Genomic DNA, 16,312 nt, shown 5'->3' on the forward strand with positions numbered 1-16,312 from the left:
GAGTCAAATGCATTAATTTCGGGGAAAAAAGTCACATCCATCTGTTCAGCTGAAATGCAAAGGTCCAGAGGAAATGACACCACAGAGCAAACATTCTGCAAAAACAAAGTGAGAGGACACAGAATATGGTCTCTGACAGAACCAAAGTCAGAGTTCAAAGGAACAATGAAGAGTTTCTCAGACTGACCTAAGAGTCACTTATTGACCTGTCTTGTTTATTTGTGATACACAAATGACAGAATAATAGGAAAGAAGGAGGAATTAACTGTTCCATCCAGTTTGCTGCTGAAACTGAAACCAACACAAAGTTGCATCTAGAAGTTAAAAGCAGAGACTTTCACGCTGCTGTGGAGAAGTAATACAGCGTTAGATTATACCTCAGTTTGGTGTGACTGTCATTAAGGAAGCTCACACCTGAACATTCAGCTGTAATCGTAGGTACTCTCTGAACATACAGACTAGCATGTTTTAACCATGTCAACAAAATCCAACAACACAAGAGCAGGTTTGGAGTTTAAAACAGCACCGTGTGCACAAGCAGTCATCCTGAAGCCTCATTTAGAGAATATGTTAATTATACAGTATCGTATTTATGGATATAAAGACTGGATATATATATATGATCGTGCTCACTTATAGGTTTCTTCAGCCTCCCTGTTTAGTTGAGCTTGATGAGTTAAAAGATTGCTTGTGCATTTCTCCCCTTCTCCAAAAACAAAGCCTGATCATGCGCAGAAGCAAACTTTACTACATGCACAGTCTAACTGCGTCGAGCACACTAGACAGAAATCATATTCGTGGTTTCACTTAGATTTAATGCATCAGGCAACAAACAGACTGAAAGCATTTAAAGCCACAGCTTGTCTGTCTGACTGTCTCCAAGGTAACCAAATGTAAACGTACAGCAGAAGGCATGCAGGACAAAACAGAGGAAAGTGGAGGAAATACTCGAGTGGAGAGTGTGCAGTAAAGATCAAAGGTTCACTGATCAAACGTCCACAGAAGGTTTGAGAAGATATACAAGTGGATTCAGACAAATGAAACAACAGTAAGTAAACAATAGTTCATTTTAGCTTTTTACTCCAATTATCATCGTCTTCCCTTAATGCTGCTCACACAGATGAGCACCACTTACAACTGTTTAATGTCAGGAAATGTGTACAAGGCACTTTTTCTATTGTACTTTTAAATTAGCCTTCTCTCAGCACTCGCTTTAGACACTTCATCCATTTTGACTGTTACTTTTGTCAAACATTAAACCAGAGGGAGTTCAGTCCTCACAGACACATTTCTACTTTACAAATATACAAACACTTATAAAATGATTTCACATTACATTAGGGGGGAGTGTTAGCGTGCGCGAACATGGTCAAATAAGGTGGTTTACTAAAAAAACACACACTTTTTGTTCATGAAGTAGTCAATCCTGAGACTTTGGGCTATTTTGTTCTTCCTGTCGTGGTGACACATAACCACACAGAAACACAGAAGTGTTTCCAGATCAACACAAGTTGAAATATTATTATTTAGCTCCACAAACTCTGCGTTTATGTAGTACCATAATGCACTAAGATGTGTATCGCTAGCAGTAATAATGAGACATAATACTTCATACTCTGCCCTGAGTCTAGTCTCTGCGGGGAGCACTAGATCACCAGAGACTTACATCACAAGGTTAATGTCACACTAATAATCGCACAGACACAGAGACTGCCAAAGACATCTAGCTGAAAGTGCTTGGTAATATCTATCAGCGGTGTGTTTACAATAATTTCTCCACCTCGTTTGTTTCTCTAAATAACGATGACAGTAGCAGTCTGCCCTGACTCACAGCTCAGACACTGTGCTTTTCTTTGGCTCGTGTTCACACAGGTCTGACTGGGAGATGGTGAAAGGGTGTAAGAAGGGTGAGACTGATGATGGGGTGCAGAAAGGAGAGCTGAAGGAAGACAAGGAACAAGGATGCACTCCCCTTATCGCTGCCTGCCGCGGTGCCATGAGCGAGGTAACGGCGTGTGCATGTGTGCGGTAGAGAGAGTTTGGCAAGTAAATGTCTATTGTAACCATGCTTCCGCTTTGGTAAGCTGGCTACTCCAGCCCTGGAAAGCACCAGATGGATATGATTGGTTGGGTAGACGAAACCAGTTTCTGTCACGTAACACGTCGTACTTTTCCTTTCAATAACAACAAAGTGCTGTGATCACATGAGATTATGCAACTTTTTTTTAACATAGCTCCTCTGCATCCTCTGAGGGAGACATTCAAAACAGGCTTGTCTGGAGGGAAACTCTCCAATTATAACTCAAACTTATGTTTTCTTAAAATACACCCAACCACAAGGTGTTTACACTAAAATGAGCAACAACAGTCCTTTTACTGACAGAAACGACACATCTACGCTTCACATTTTTTTGAGATGTTTCAGGTTTTTTATGTGGTGGGTTTAACAGGTGGTTCAGCAGCTCCTGAGGACAGATGCTGACCTGACCTTGTGCAACTTCAGCCAGCAGACAGCGCTCCACATAAGTCCGCCAGAGCTGCGGGAAGAAATGGTGAGGTGGATGTCAAGGCCTCATCTGCCCCCCCAGGCGCAGCTACTGCAGGCTGCCTGGCAGGGAGACCTCCACTCCTTACAGCACCTGCTGGTAAGCTCACTTCACACACACACACACACACACACACACACACACACACACACACACACACACACACACACACACACACACACACACCTGAGAGTCAAAGGATTTCCCAGATGAGTAAAGACAACACAACAAGGGCAACAATCTTCTCCCATTACAAAAGCACATGCAGTTGTTGCGCACTGTGTGGCTTTGGAAAATGTAAAGGATGACATAGATTTTGGGCTTTTAACTGTATTTTAATAAGTTTATTTTATATAAGCTTTTCATACTAATAAGGCCCGCCCCATAGCCACTCACGCGACACCAAAGTAATTAAGTAACTAATAAACAATTAAATGACACAAATGTTTCAGATTTTTCATCTACTGTAGAATCTTTTTAATGAGTTCACAGTAAAAAAAAAAAAAACAATAAAAATGAACAAATAAATACAGTGGGGCAAAAAAAGTATTTAGTCAGCCACCGATTGTGCAAGTTCCCCCACTTAAAATGATGACAGAGGTCAGTAATTTGCACCAGAGGTACACTTCAACTGTGAGAGACAGAATGTGAAAAAAAAATCCATGAATCCACATGGTAGGATTTGTAAAGAATTTATTTGTAAATCAGGGTGGAAAATAAGTATTTGGTCAATAACAAAAATACAACTCAATACTTTGTAACATAACCTTTGTTGGCAATAACAGAGGTCAAACGTTTACTATAGGTCTTTACCAGGTTTGCACACACAGTAGCTGGTATTTTGGCCCATTCCTCCATGCAGATCTTCTCGAGAGCAGTGATGTTTTGGGGCTGTCGCCGAGCAACACGGACTTTCAACTCCCGCCACAGATTTTCTATGGGGTTGAGGTCTGGAGACTGGCTAGGCCACTCCAGGACTTTCAAATGCTTCTTACGGAGCCACTCCTTTGTTGCCCGGGCGGTGTGTTTTGGATCATTGTCATGTTGGAAGACCCAGCCTCGTTTCATCTTCAAAGTTCTCACTGATGGAAGGAGGTTTTGGCTCAAAATCTAACGATACATGGCCCCATTCATTCTGTCCTTAACACGGATCAGTCGTCCTGTCCCCTTGGCAGAAAAACAGCCCCATAGCATGATGTTTCCACCCCCATGCTTCACAGTAGGTATGGTGTTCTTGGGATGCAACTCAGCATTCTTCGTCCTCCAAACACGACGAGTTGAGTTTATACCAAAAAGTTCTACTTTGGTTTCATCTGACCACATGACATTCTCCCAATCCTCTGCTGTATCATCCATGTGCTCTCTGGCAAACTTCAGACGGGCCTGGACATGCACTGGCTTCAGCAGCGGAACACGTCTGGCACTGTGGGATTTGATTCCCTGCCGTTGTAGTGTGTTACTGATGGTGACCTTTGTTACTTTGGTCCCAGCTCTCTGCAGGTCATTCACCAGGTCCCCCCGTGTGGTTCTGGGATCTTTGCTCACCGTTCTCATGATCATTTTGACCCCACGGGATGAGATCTTGCGTGGAGCCCCAGATCGAGGGAGATTATCAGTGGTCTTGTATGTCTTCCATTTTCTGATGATTGCTCCCACAGTTGACTTTTTCACACCAAGCTGCTTGCCTATTGTAGATTCACTCTTCCCAGTCTGGTGCAGGTCTACAATACTTTTCCTGGTGTCCTTCGAAAGCTCTTTGGTCTTGGCCATGGCGGAGTTTGGAGTCTGACTGTTTGAGGCTGTGGACAGGTGTCTTTTATACAGATGATGAGTTCAAACAGGTGCCATTCATACAGGTAACGAGTGGGGGACAGAAAAGCTTCTTACAGAAGACGTTACAGGTCTGTGAGAGCCAGAGATTTTCCTTGTTTGAGGTGACCAAATACTTATTTTCCACCCTAATTTACGAATAAATTCTTTACAAATCCTACCATGTGGATTCATGGATTTTTTTTTTCACATTCTGTCTCTCACAGTTGAAGTGTACCTCTGGTGCAAATTACTGACCTCTGTCATCATTTTAAGTGGGGGAACTTGCACAATCGGTGGCTGACTAAATACTTTTTTGCCCCACTGTAAATACATTTAGATTTTACATTTATCATGTCAAAAAACAGTTAAAAGTGTTTAAAAGTTAATACTGTTAAAAGTGCACTTCTTTTTCTTATGTTAAGCTATTTCAGGGATTTTAAACATGTGATGTCTACACTGGCACAAAGGGAGAGTTTCACTGGTCCAGCCCTCCTCTGATCAAAGTGACCTGCACGTGGCCCACAACTGAAATGAGTTTGCCGTCGTTGGATTAAACAGTGGTTGAACCAAAAAAAGTTTTGATTCTGAGACTGAAAATGTTGTTAAACCTCTAAAATCATGAGAAAATATATATGTGATTCTGTAATGTAATAATAAGGCACATTTAATTTGGCATTTCCAAATGCATTCCTGAATTATAACCAGCTCAGAGCAGCAAAGAGGCCTGCCATTGTTAGTGTGTCCTTTGGTGACTTTGTGTATCTGGAAATGTGATACTAACGCTCAGGTGCTTTTGTAAAATGACTGGAAATAGCCCACACTGTTTGGGTATGCTAACAGCTGAGTACACAGGTTTATTTATTTATTTATTTATGAATTAAACATAAACTGAATGAACTAATAACTTACATATATCACCTTGGTTATTTATTTATGAAGCACACAGGTGTTTGGGGTATTTCATATGCAGGATTCTTTTATATTTAAAACGTCGGTCTGTCGCTGCTTATTTAATTCATTTTTCCAAAACTCTAACTTGTTACAAACATTTCCAGCACAAAGTACAGCTCACTGAATGCAGGGTACGGTCTGAGCCTCGTGGCCTCATTTCACACTGCAGCACTTTGTTACTCCGTGTGCAGTTTTAATAAAGAGAGATCAGTTGGAACAAAAGGCCAAAATCTGTTTTAAGAAATGTGAACATGCAAGATGAAATGTTTCTGTGGTGTTAGGGTCCATCGTGGAGCATTATCTGAGACAAATGTAGGAGATAGAGTCTAAAAGGCTGGAGTGGAGAAAGCAGATGGTTGATGAATATTTTGAATTAGATGCCATGGACAACCTCGATGAGGCAGAGATGGGGAGAAAGAGGATTGAACAGAGTCTGAATATGAACACGATGCATTTATAGAACAGGGACTGGGGCTGATGGCTCTGGATGGGAAAAGTGATCAAATGTTGCATGAGGTGACTACATGAGAAAATGGAAGGAAGACGAGGAGAAAACAGATCTTCATTAGTGTTTAGTTCCCTATAAAGCATCAAATTAATTCTCCCATAGCCGTGAAGAAGTGTCTGTTTGCTAACTAGTACCATCTGACTGCTTCACAATAACTAATTCACACACATTGAGGCCAGTAACATCTAATGGTGGAAATGGATGACACTAAAGTGTGCTGCTTGTTATATCAGCAGTTTAATTTAGAATTTTTCCCCCTGTGTTTGTGTTTGTGTGTGTTTGCACGTGTCAGCTTCAGACCGACGGGCTGGATGTGAATGTTCCAAACAGCGACGGTGTGACAGCTGTGATGCTTGCTGTCAGGGACGTCGACCTGTTTGAAGACTTAGGAGCACATCTGCCATGGGAGCACAAACCCGTGGAGGTCATCAAGGAACTGCTGGGAGTTTCTGCGTAAGAAAGCACAAATATTTATACAGTAGACAGGTAACATTAAAGCCTTTTGTCATCGAGCAACATGCTGATTTAAGTATTAAATATGTAAAGTTCACTAGAAGTGCAAAAAAATATATTGAGATTTGTTTCATCTGTCTTTTAACTTCATCAGTGATTTGATGGTACGAGACCATAACGGCTGCTCTGCTCTCCACTACGCTGCTAATACCAACAGCTTTCTGACAGAAGACATCATCCATGTTCTGATGGAGGCGCTAAGTCAAAAAGGTACACACACGCACACACACGCGCACACACACACACACCTTAACCTCATTTGTCTCACTCTTTGCGATCAGTGTTCATTCAGCCAGCAGCTATTTCACCAACAAGTTCTCTTTAACTGGCAATAAACTGATCACCCGACCAGGTAAACTGAATGCCACTGATGATTTTGTCACAATGGCAAGTCCTGCTGGAAATCATTGTGCCTTGGCATTCACCTCCCACCTACCTACATTGTGCAGTCCTCGCACAATCTCCATAGCTACAGCATCCCCGATGGCAGCGGTCTCCTCCATACCACACAAACTGCTCAGGAACAGCTTTAGAGATATGAAAAACTGACCAATCTTCCAAACTCCATCAGTAACATACACAGGATTTCCCTTAACCCGTGGAGGCCCCATCCCACAGGATTCACAGGATCAGAACATCAGCAGTTCCTAAAGAGACAGATGTTCCTCCGAAAGTCAATGGAGACCAAAAAAGGAGGTAAAGGGACAATAAAAAGGTTCAAAGGAAATAAACGTCCCTGCTCAGCTGTGCGAAAATCATGAAATTCCTTATTTCAACAGTGTTTTTAATCTTCTTTGGAAAAGTAAGGATTATCATTTCATGCTCTTTCAGAACGATCACAAATCGGATCATGTCATGCAGTTTGTAAAGGTTTCTGTAAAATGTAAATGATCCTGTCTACAAGCACTTTAACACTGTTGTCCAGCACTACGGCGCTCTGGGGTGTGAGTGTAACATCACAATGCATGACTTTGATCTGCAGATTATAAACCAAATCAGCTGATATCCCTGTTTCTTATTCTGTGACACTGCCTGTAGATTATATTAGAGTACTCTTATTGTCGAGTGAGTTATTTGCTCTTTACTCTGGTTAGTGTTTAATTGATCAGCTACTTATTAAACTTATTAAAATGAATCTAAAGTAAGCATGTGCCAATGTACGAAGTATAAAGCCTCAAATTCTCCGTTCTTGATCTTCCTGGCTTTCTTATACGGATACAAATAACCGGCATACCAGATTCATTCATAATCCTGTTTATCACAGTAAAACGTCTGCACTCATGTGGGTATAAGAAAGACTTGTTTGTTAATGTGTGAGGGAGCACTTTACTAAGAGCCTTTACATGTGACGGAGTCTGCGTCAACAAACTGAAACCATGTGACAGAGAGAGCATGGATCAATATGGATGAAAACATTGTTTAAGCCAAAAATAAAAATAGCTTTTTTTCCCTTTTTCTTTTACTGTTTCTAACCTATCAGACGCCTGCACCCCAACCCCAGGAGTGTGGCCCCAAACAGGGATTTGCACAATTTCTGCAGGAAGAAAAAAAGTGGACTTATTTTACTTTACACTTTACTACTTCTTTCTTTTCCTGGTTTTGTGTAGATGCCGTTCCTATTTCACAAACACGGGATTTGGTCTCAGAGATTGGAGATTCAGACGGAGAGTTGGACATTGAGAGCTTTTATCCTAACCAGTCGATAGTAGCCACGCCCACAATGACAGCAACCCGTCAAGATCACTTTCTTCAGTACAGCCACACCAGGGTGAGTTTTACGTCTGCAGTGTGACCAGCAAGCTGTGTGTTTTTCAGTGCAGTCAGTTCAGTTAACAAACACACAGAGAGACAGTGTGGTCACCCAGAAGACATATATATGGACCAGTAATTGGCTCTCTGTTTGAGTGTACACGTGCTCTGTGTAGCTGACACCGTACTGCCATACTACTGTATTGTGGGTGTTCTTATAGGAAAAGTAGATGAGCAGACAGCTGGTTAGCTGGAGGAGACCAGCAGGTGGTTTACAGGGAAGAGCTGTAGTGTATGTACACAGGTATAATGTCTGTGTGCACAACACATTTAGAGTAATACATATATAGAATACAGGGCGAGTCCATAGCAGCATATTAGACTCAGTGTAGAATGAAGAAATTCAGCTTACAGGAAAGTTCAGAGTCATATATTTAAATTATAACGTTATAAAGTTTTACGTTTTTGTGTCAAAGTCACTTGTGGACATTGATGCTACAAGTACATTTAATCTAATTGAAATGTATATATTTGTTTTAAATTATTTTAAGCATTATAAACATAAATTCCATCTGGAAGATCTTTTATGAGCCTCATTTTTAAGACTGGAGCATGTATTGACGACCTCACCTTTGTTCTTGGTTCCAGGAAGTTCCAGAGTCTCCAGGGAGCCCCCCTCAATCTGACCATCATAAAGACCTGAGCCAAGGTAAGGGAGCTTTAAGAGGTTTTAGCCATGTTTACTTGAAGTGTTTGGTGAAAATGAAGCGGCATTCCTTTTGTGGACTTATTAGATTGGACTAAAATTGTGCCCTAGTTAACCTAACCTTTTAACCTAAGAGGTCAAAAGGGTTAAAGACAAAGTTAACATTAACTTGCAATAAAAATGCCTCTCAGTTCACGGGTCCTGGATGGCAGCTAACGCTTCAGATTTTGAAAAAGGAACATAATCAGCATCCCAAATAGGCCATGAGATCAAATCACCTTCTAAAAGGAGGGGGTTGGGGGGGTGACTGGATAGGAGTGGTCTCGTACACAACCCCAGACGGCATGGTTTGGACACCACAGAGGGAAAGCGAGGGTGTTAGACAGGACACCAAAAGCATTTCGACTACAGTGAGAGAAAGAAACTACTGACCAAGAAATCGGGATAGAGGAGTGATAGTTTAAAAAAGAATTCTTTAAAGTGGCCTCATCATGGGATCAGAGACCAACAGGCTCAGAAACAGGTAAAACCTATTATTTCCTCTGTGATGAGCATTAGTGCGGTAAATATGAACGCTGTGCTGCTGTACGTTTAATGTAGAAAATAGTAAGTGTGAACTTAAGTTGAACTTGTTCGTTTGTATGGTTATCAAGGCTCTTTGTGGAGTTAGAAAACTCTTTTCCTGCTGACTGTTACAGGAGGTACAACGTGGCTTTTCTGTTTTTGTACCACTGACAGACTGTTTGGATGGTACGTGTTTGAGTTTCAGCTCAGCATTTTACTACGAATACTGAAAGAATAAAAATGACATTTGATGAACGGGTGTTACGCTGTGTGTTTGTGTGTGTCCGGAGCAGATAAGGGGATCCCCCCCTGTTCCCAAGAATCCATGGAAACACTGATAGACATGAGGGAAGCCTATCAGGAGGCAGGCAGGGGAGGCAGGTGGGCACGCTAAAATCTCTCTCTCTCAAGCACACACATTATCATGTGCGGTCTTTTTAAGTGTGCATTCACTGTATCAGGATAAGAATATAATTTACAAGCTGGTGATCCTGCGCTGACTCCTGTGAACGCATCAGCATCTGTTTATAGGTAACCACAGACTGTTGTGTACAGACAAACATCTTTGATGTGTACAGGTAACAGCCTGCAGCTGTAACACACAGTCCTGTATATACAGCATACACTCTCAATGGGCTGGTCAACAAATCCCCCGTCCTTTAACACCAACAGCAGAAAAGTGTCTGGTTACACCCACAGATCTGCGCACAGGCACCTGTCACCGTGTCCAGAGGACAACCTGTTCTAGCCAAACAGGTTAGGAACAGGGGGAGAGGGGGCTTTGGTGAATCAGCCCATTGTCTGTTATGAGCAGCTCTCACCACTGAATCAACTCCAAGCTCTCCAAGGAGAACAAAGGTCTTTAAGCCGGTCTCTCCTTTCATAGCGTCAGCTTCCAGAAATGTGAGCAAAGTGAGGCTTTACATGCAGTTTGAAACAAAACAAACTTCAAATGCATCTGTACATGTCTTTCATTAATGTTCTTCTTTATAATTTCTCAGTTCAGACATTATAGTGTGTCCACAAATAATAATGAGTTTCTCCATGACAACCATAAAGGGTTTTCCACTCTTTTCCTCAGTCAAGATGTGTCTCTGCCCAGTTTGCACAAGAGCAACAACAGCAGACACCGGGGCCATGCAGACCATCCTCTGGCGTCTGGCTTGCTGAGTGTGAGAAGCCCCTGCCAGCCAGTACCCCCACCACACAGGTATACATACACGTGAACTATCAAGCAGCAGATAGCTAACTTGTTACGCTACTTGTTACCATCACAGATGAAGAGAAGCAGGTGCAGCAGTGCTGACAAGAAAAAGTTTAACAAATCACTGGCACTCACAAAAACTAAATATTGCTTCTTCTTTTTTCAGGAGACGAAGAACAAGAAGTGTGGTTGCTGCATCGCCACCCTCCCACTTGTTGTCTGTGCCAGAGCCCAGTCAGCTCAGCCAATCGGCTCCCAGCATCATGGAACCTCTGCTGTGTCCAAACACTATGATGCAGGCCAGAGCACACATCCAGACCCGTATGTACTCTGCATTACACGTTATATTTCAATGACGTTTGATGGTTACATCTCTTTCTATCTGCAGGGTTGGGTTCTCATCATACTATAAATGAACAAAAGGTATGTTTTAATTACAATCCTTCCATTTTCCCCAATACTTTCATTTCTTTTTCATCCACATAATGTTTTTATAATGAATAATTCCTGTATTATTAATTTGCCACGGGTTTCTCCAGGGTCTCCTGCCCCGAACACCAAAACTCTTGGCACCCCTGGACAAACGCTTCAGAGACGGCACCGCTCTGCCTGTACTAAAGCAACATGTTCCCCTGAAGCCCATCAGTCAGAGCCCTATTTCTACAAGGACCAGGTTGAAAAGAGAGAGACTGTCCTGGGGCAGCTCATGCATTGACCCTTCAACGACGAAGGATGGCAGTGTGGAGAGCGGGTCCAGCAGCAGCCACAGCTCAGTCGATTTAGAGGATGAGGACGCTGACAGGGATCAAGATGCATATCTGACTGTCAGTCACGACAGGATGTTGGAGCTTCCGAAGGATGCGAGCACCGCTGAGGCTGATAGGACTGGGAAGACAGCGCTGCATTTTAAAGTTCAGTCAAAGATTAATCATGTTCCACTGATCCGCAGATCAGGACATAGCCTGAAGGAAGACCTTATCAATCATACAAGTGATCTTCACAACAGTGAAATAGCTTTGAACTCTCAGAATGAAGGCAAAGTGAGCCGTATGAATATTACAAAAGAGTGTGCTGACAGCGAGTCATCAAAAGCATATGACTCTGCAAAAAATGGAGACACTCTGACTCAGGATGAAGGCATTTTGAATAATGTAATAGTTTTCACATCAGAGTCAAAGGACGAGAAGAACAACGTGGGGAACACTTCTGAACCCGGGACTGAGATTATCCACAGAGTTGTATTTAATGTGAATAATGATCTAAATGAATTGAGGAATGTGAAACAGACAGAAAAAACAATAATGAAGTATTCCTGTGATGAAGAACACCAGGTAGACAAAACATTAGTTTGCAGTCCAGTAGATGAAACGTTAAATCCCAGAGCTGCTGTGGGGAATATTCAAATTTGTGCTTCACCTGAAAACATTCATCGGAACGATGGAGATCACAAGAAAGATGAGAAGCTTACACCGGATAAGGAGAAAAGAACCAATGTGAACTTTGAACTGAGAACAAGCAATCACACTAAGCAGCCTTTCAACATACTAGCACATAAAGACAGAAGCATTTTAAATCGGAGTAAGTCCAAAAGCAACTTTAAGTACTCCTTGCTGAATACTCAGGTCAAAGATAAAACCAGGAAAAGTCCCGAGCAAACTGGTAGCAGAGGGGGTACTGTAGCTAAAGCCAAGTCAAAGATGAAATCAAAATGTGCTCACTCTAATTCTGGCACTTCATCGCCACGGAAGAAGGTTATTGATTATGCACAGAGCAAAATAATACATCCTGTCACTACTCAGCAGCATGCACAAGGGAGGGAGCTGAGAAGTGCCCAGCAGCTGAGAAAACCCTGTGTAGAGGAAACACCAAGGTCTAAATCTGCCGTTGACCTCATCACCTACAAGGATATGTTTCAGCAGATACAGAGTCAGAGTCAAGAAGGGCCAGCCATCTATGAGATGTTTGCCGGTCCTGTCTATGAAAACCTCAGAGTTCCCTACACCTGTGAGAAACTAAACGAGAGAAGCCCTCCCCAGTGTGCTCCACCTAAGAAGACACAACAGGGCCATAAAGCAAAACACAGGCAACTGAAATCAGCACACAGTAAGCCGAACAGAAGCCCAGCTGAGACAACAGTGGTTTCAGCTAAAAGCAAAGCAAAGCCTGTGCCGTCCAGGATAAAAACTCCAGTCACACCTGTCAGGAAGGGCATCCACAAAGGGCGAAATAATCCTCAACTAGACACTGAGGTAGTTCTTAACAAAGGTGTCAACATTTGTCAAGACAAGGGTGAAAGTCACCTGTCTACAATAGAAGAGACCTTTCCTACACATGACTCTGAAACGATCAAATGTGATGATGACAGCACTCTCACTACACCAACATCTGCCTCTCATGGTGCAGATTTCAGTCACACACACAAAAATATTCAAGACACAACAGTAAGTTCATTAACAGGAAATCAAAACGGACCACTTCCAGAGCCCGTGTTATCAAAACGTCCTCATCGGCCAAAGATGGACACATGGACATCTTCAAGTAGCAACAGCTACACAATTACGTCCCCTGTTTACCAGAAGTTTCTGGATGAAGCAGGTGACGGGCCACTTACAGACGATCTGCTGCAGTGTCTGGCAGAGGAACTGATCTCTTTGGATGAGAGGGATGCATCCATAGGCCCGCTTAATCCAAATAAGGAAAAGAGCAACCAGGAATCCAGCAGAGAAGATGATCGTGTCATGGGACTAAATATGTTTTCCGAGGTAACCGTTTCGGAAGTCAAACTGTCAAATCTTTATCTACTGATAAATACTGCTGGTTGAGGAGGAAACAATAAGGTTTTCAGTTCTGGTTAGAGAATCAGGGTCTGGAGAAGAGATGCTGTTAGATTGTTTATTCTTCAAAGAAGTGGAGCAGCGGAGAGTACATGCAGAACTGGTCACGGGGTATACGTGCCATGTGTTAATTAAGCACCGTGATTCTCCCAGGACTCTTGAAGTAGGAATGTATGTGTAATTTGCACAATACGTATTAGAGAATAAACAATGCAAACAGAACTGGTAAATGTGAAACAAACAACACATTCAAGCAGATGCTGTTTGTGATGGCAGGAGAGGGATTACTTTCAGTTCGGTGGTATGTCTGCTGTTAGATTTCACTGGGCAAGCACTGCTTTCCTTGCTTGTCCTGACAGAATAACGTTGCATTCATTAGCTATTTCTGTGCTACGGTGAACTCTAAATCTTGACTGAAACTATTCTAATAATCATCCTTTTGCAGAAGATCACCCAGCTGTTTTACAACTATTCTTTCAAGAATTTTTAAATGAAGGTTAAACATTGGCCTGCAGTTAACTAAGACAGGGAGATCAAGTAAAGGTTTAAGTAATGGTTTAATTAACATTGCCTTTAAAGCCCATTTAACATAGATAAACTGATCATATTTAAAACTGAAGCATTACTAATGCATAACAAAATGTTGAATGAGCTGATAATTAAGTTCAGTCACTGTGATAACGCTTTCTTGTAGTGTAATTATCATTATGTGCCTTTTATTGAAGATTGCTTTAAGAGGCAGTGGCACTGTGCTTGGCTCTGGGTTGGTCTTGGATGACACCGTCACATGGAGAAAGGGTGAAGTACTCGGCAGGGGCGCCTATGGCACAGTATGTATCCTAACTTTTGATAGCACATAGCAAAAAAACTGAACAAGAACTGAGCCAAAAATTGTTAAATTACTCAGAATGACCTACTTTTGCCACTGTGTTCATTTAGGACTAAATGAACTACTAGAATTGACCTTCTTTGACATTTTCTCTGACATGAAAATTTGCTTTTCATTTATTAAAACATGCACTCCAGAATATTCCAGAAAAACCAAAATCATTTACAACAGCAGGTCTTATTGCCTCACATTACCAGGTGTACTGTGGCCTGACCAGTCAGGGTCAGCTAATAGCTGTGAAGCAGGTGATCCTCGATTCCTCGGACGCTGATGCTGCAAATAAAGAATACAGTCGTCTGCAGGGGGAGGTGGAGTTGCTTAAAACCCTCAGACACATCAACATTGTTGGCTTCCTGGGTACCTCGCTTCAGCAGCATGTGGTTTCCATCTTCATGGAGTATATCCCAGGAGGCTCCATTGCAAGCATCATTCACAGGTTAGTCTGAAATATTTTATCTGAAGCTATCACTTCTGGCAAAATAACTGTTCTTCACAAGAGTCCCGAGTACAAGTTATTATCTGATGCCCTCAGATTTGGTCCACTGCCAGAGCGAGTCCTGGCTCTGTACACTCAACAGATACTGGAAGGGGTGGCTTACCTTCACATGAACAGGGTGATTCACCGAGACTTGAAGGGAAACAATGTCATGCTAATGCCGACTGGTGTCATCAAACTCATAGACTTTGGATGCGCACGTCGACTAAGTTATATGCATCACACAACTTGCAACAGTGTTGACCTGCTCAAGTCTGTTCATGGCACGCCTTACTGGATGGCACCAGAGGTACACTGGAGTTCAGTCATTAAAAAAAAATTTAATCAATAATCTGCAAACATTTACGCTGCCATGAGACCTCAACTTTACTTTTTAGACATTTGTCTTCTCACTTCAGATTATCAATGAAACGGGATATGGGAGAAAGTCAGACATATGGAGCGTGGGGTGCACGGTGTTTGAAATGGCCACAGGGAAACCACCGCTGGCACACATGGACAAGATGGCTGCCTTGTTCTACATTGGGGCTCAGAGAGGGTTGATGCCTTCCTTACCAGACAGTTTCTCAGAAAATGCAAAGGAATTTGTAAAAATCTGCTTGACAAGGTGAGATGTAGTGCAAAGATTTGTTTTAAAAATGTATTAATTTATTTCACAAGCTCAGTTGCATGCCAAAACAATTTCAGATTTACTATATCAAGCAGGTATGAGACCTGGTGATACTGTGTAGGTCTAACACAGAAGCAGAAATCCACTGTGTAAGTCTATATACTTGACTGTTTTTATTTTTTAACTATTTCAGTGTAAGGTGACATTAATGGTTTGAAACGTGTCTAAAATATAAGGTATCCTGTGCAGAGGTTTCAACATGGTGGGCATGTTGTCCGTTTATTATGTGCAGTCTGTGGTTACATGCAGGCGGCGTTGCATCTTTTATTTCGTTTACTTTGATCTAATTTCATTGTCTCTCTAGTGACCAGAAGCTACGTCCATCAGCTGACCAGCTGCTGAAGCATTCATTCATCCCGACAAATGTGACGTGAAAGAGGAAATATGCACCGCGATCAGACAGGACTGTTTTCAAATTACAAGATTTCACTGAGTTTGATTTATACAACTCAAAACATCAAATGGTCTTTTGTGACCCTGTGAGAGCTTACCATCTATTCAGCACTATAGCAGTAGTGCCAATGATGGGCAGGATGAAGAAGAAAAACCATAGTTATGAGAAGCACTTTTGTATACAGTGATATGATCTATAAAATGTGAATTACATGTAGGATTTTTCCTTCCTCATACATGTGCCATTTAGTTTTTATGGTATTTTCAGTTCTAATAAAAAGAAAATGCATCATCTATACTTCAGTCCAACCATCATTTTTCAGTGACCCCCATACCTTTATATTGAATCACAAAGAATTCAGCATTTAACCGTGTTTAAATATCATGCCACTGGAAAAAAACAGCATGTCTCCTCAAATGTAACTACAAATCAGTACAGTATGTTTTTATTTTGCATGAAATGACAAAGACCACCAG

At 41.9% G+C, this 16,312-nt stretch overlaps 1 protein-coding gene across 1 annotated transcript; it reads left to right on the forward strand.

Annotated features, from left to right (window-relative positions):
* The first annotated feature begins 943 nt into the window (after positions 1-943).
* Positions 944-16,160, forward strand: map3k19 (mitogen-activated protein kinase kinase kinase 19). Its single transcript, XM_085248777.1, has 17 exons — positions 944-1,048; positions 1,873-2,005; positions 2,451-2,645; positions 6,110-6,270; positions 6,425-6,540; positions 7,938-8,098; positions 8,728-8,788; positions 9,643-9,730; positions 10,431-10,559; positions 10,720-10,874; positions 10,942-10,976; positions 11,093-13,315; positions 14,113-14,217; positions 14,474-14,712; positions 14,809-15,061; positions 15,171-15,379; positions 15,747-16,160. Exons 1-17 carry the CDS (start codon positions 1,038-1,040, stop codon positions 15,814-15,816), a joined length of 4,344 nt encoding a protein of 1,447 aa, XP_085104903.1. The 5' UTR covers positions 944-1,037; the 3' UTR covers positions 15,817-16,160.
* Positions 16,161-16,312: the final 152 nt, after the last annotated feature.

This window comes from Mchenga conophoros, linkage group LG16, assembly GCF_057382185.1.
Source record: "Mchenga conophoros isolate Kocher_MC1m ecotype Shallow Benthic linkage group LG16, M_conophoros_male_GT1.1, whole genome shotgun sequence".
NCBI lineage: Eukaryota > Metazoa > Chordata > Actinopteri > Cichliformes > Cichlidae > Mchenga > Mchenga conophoros.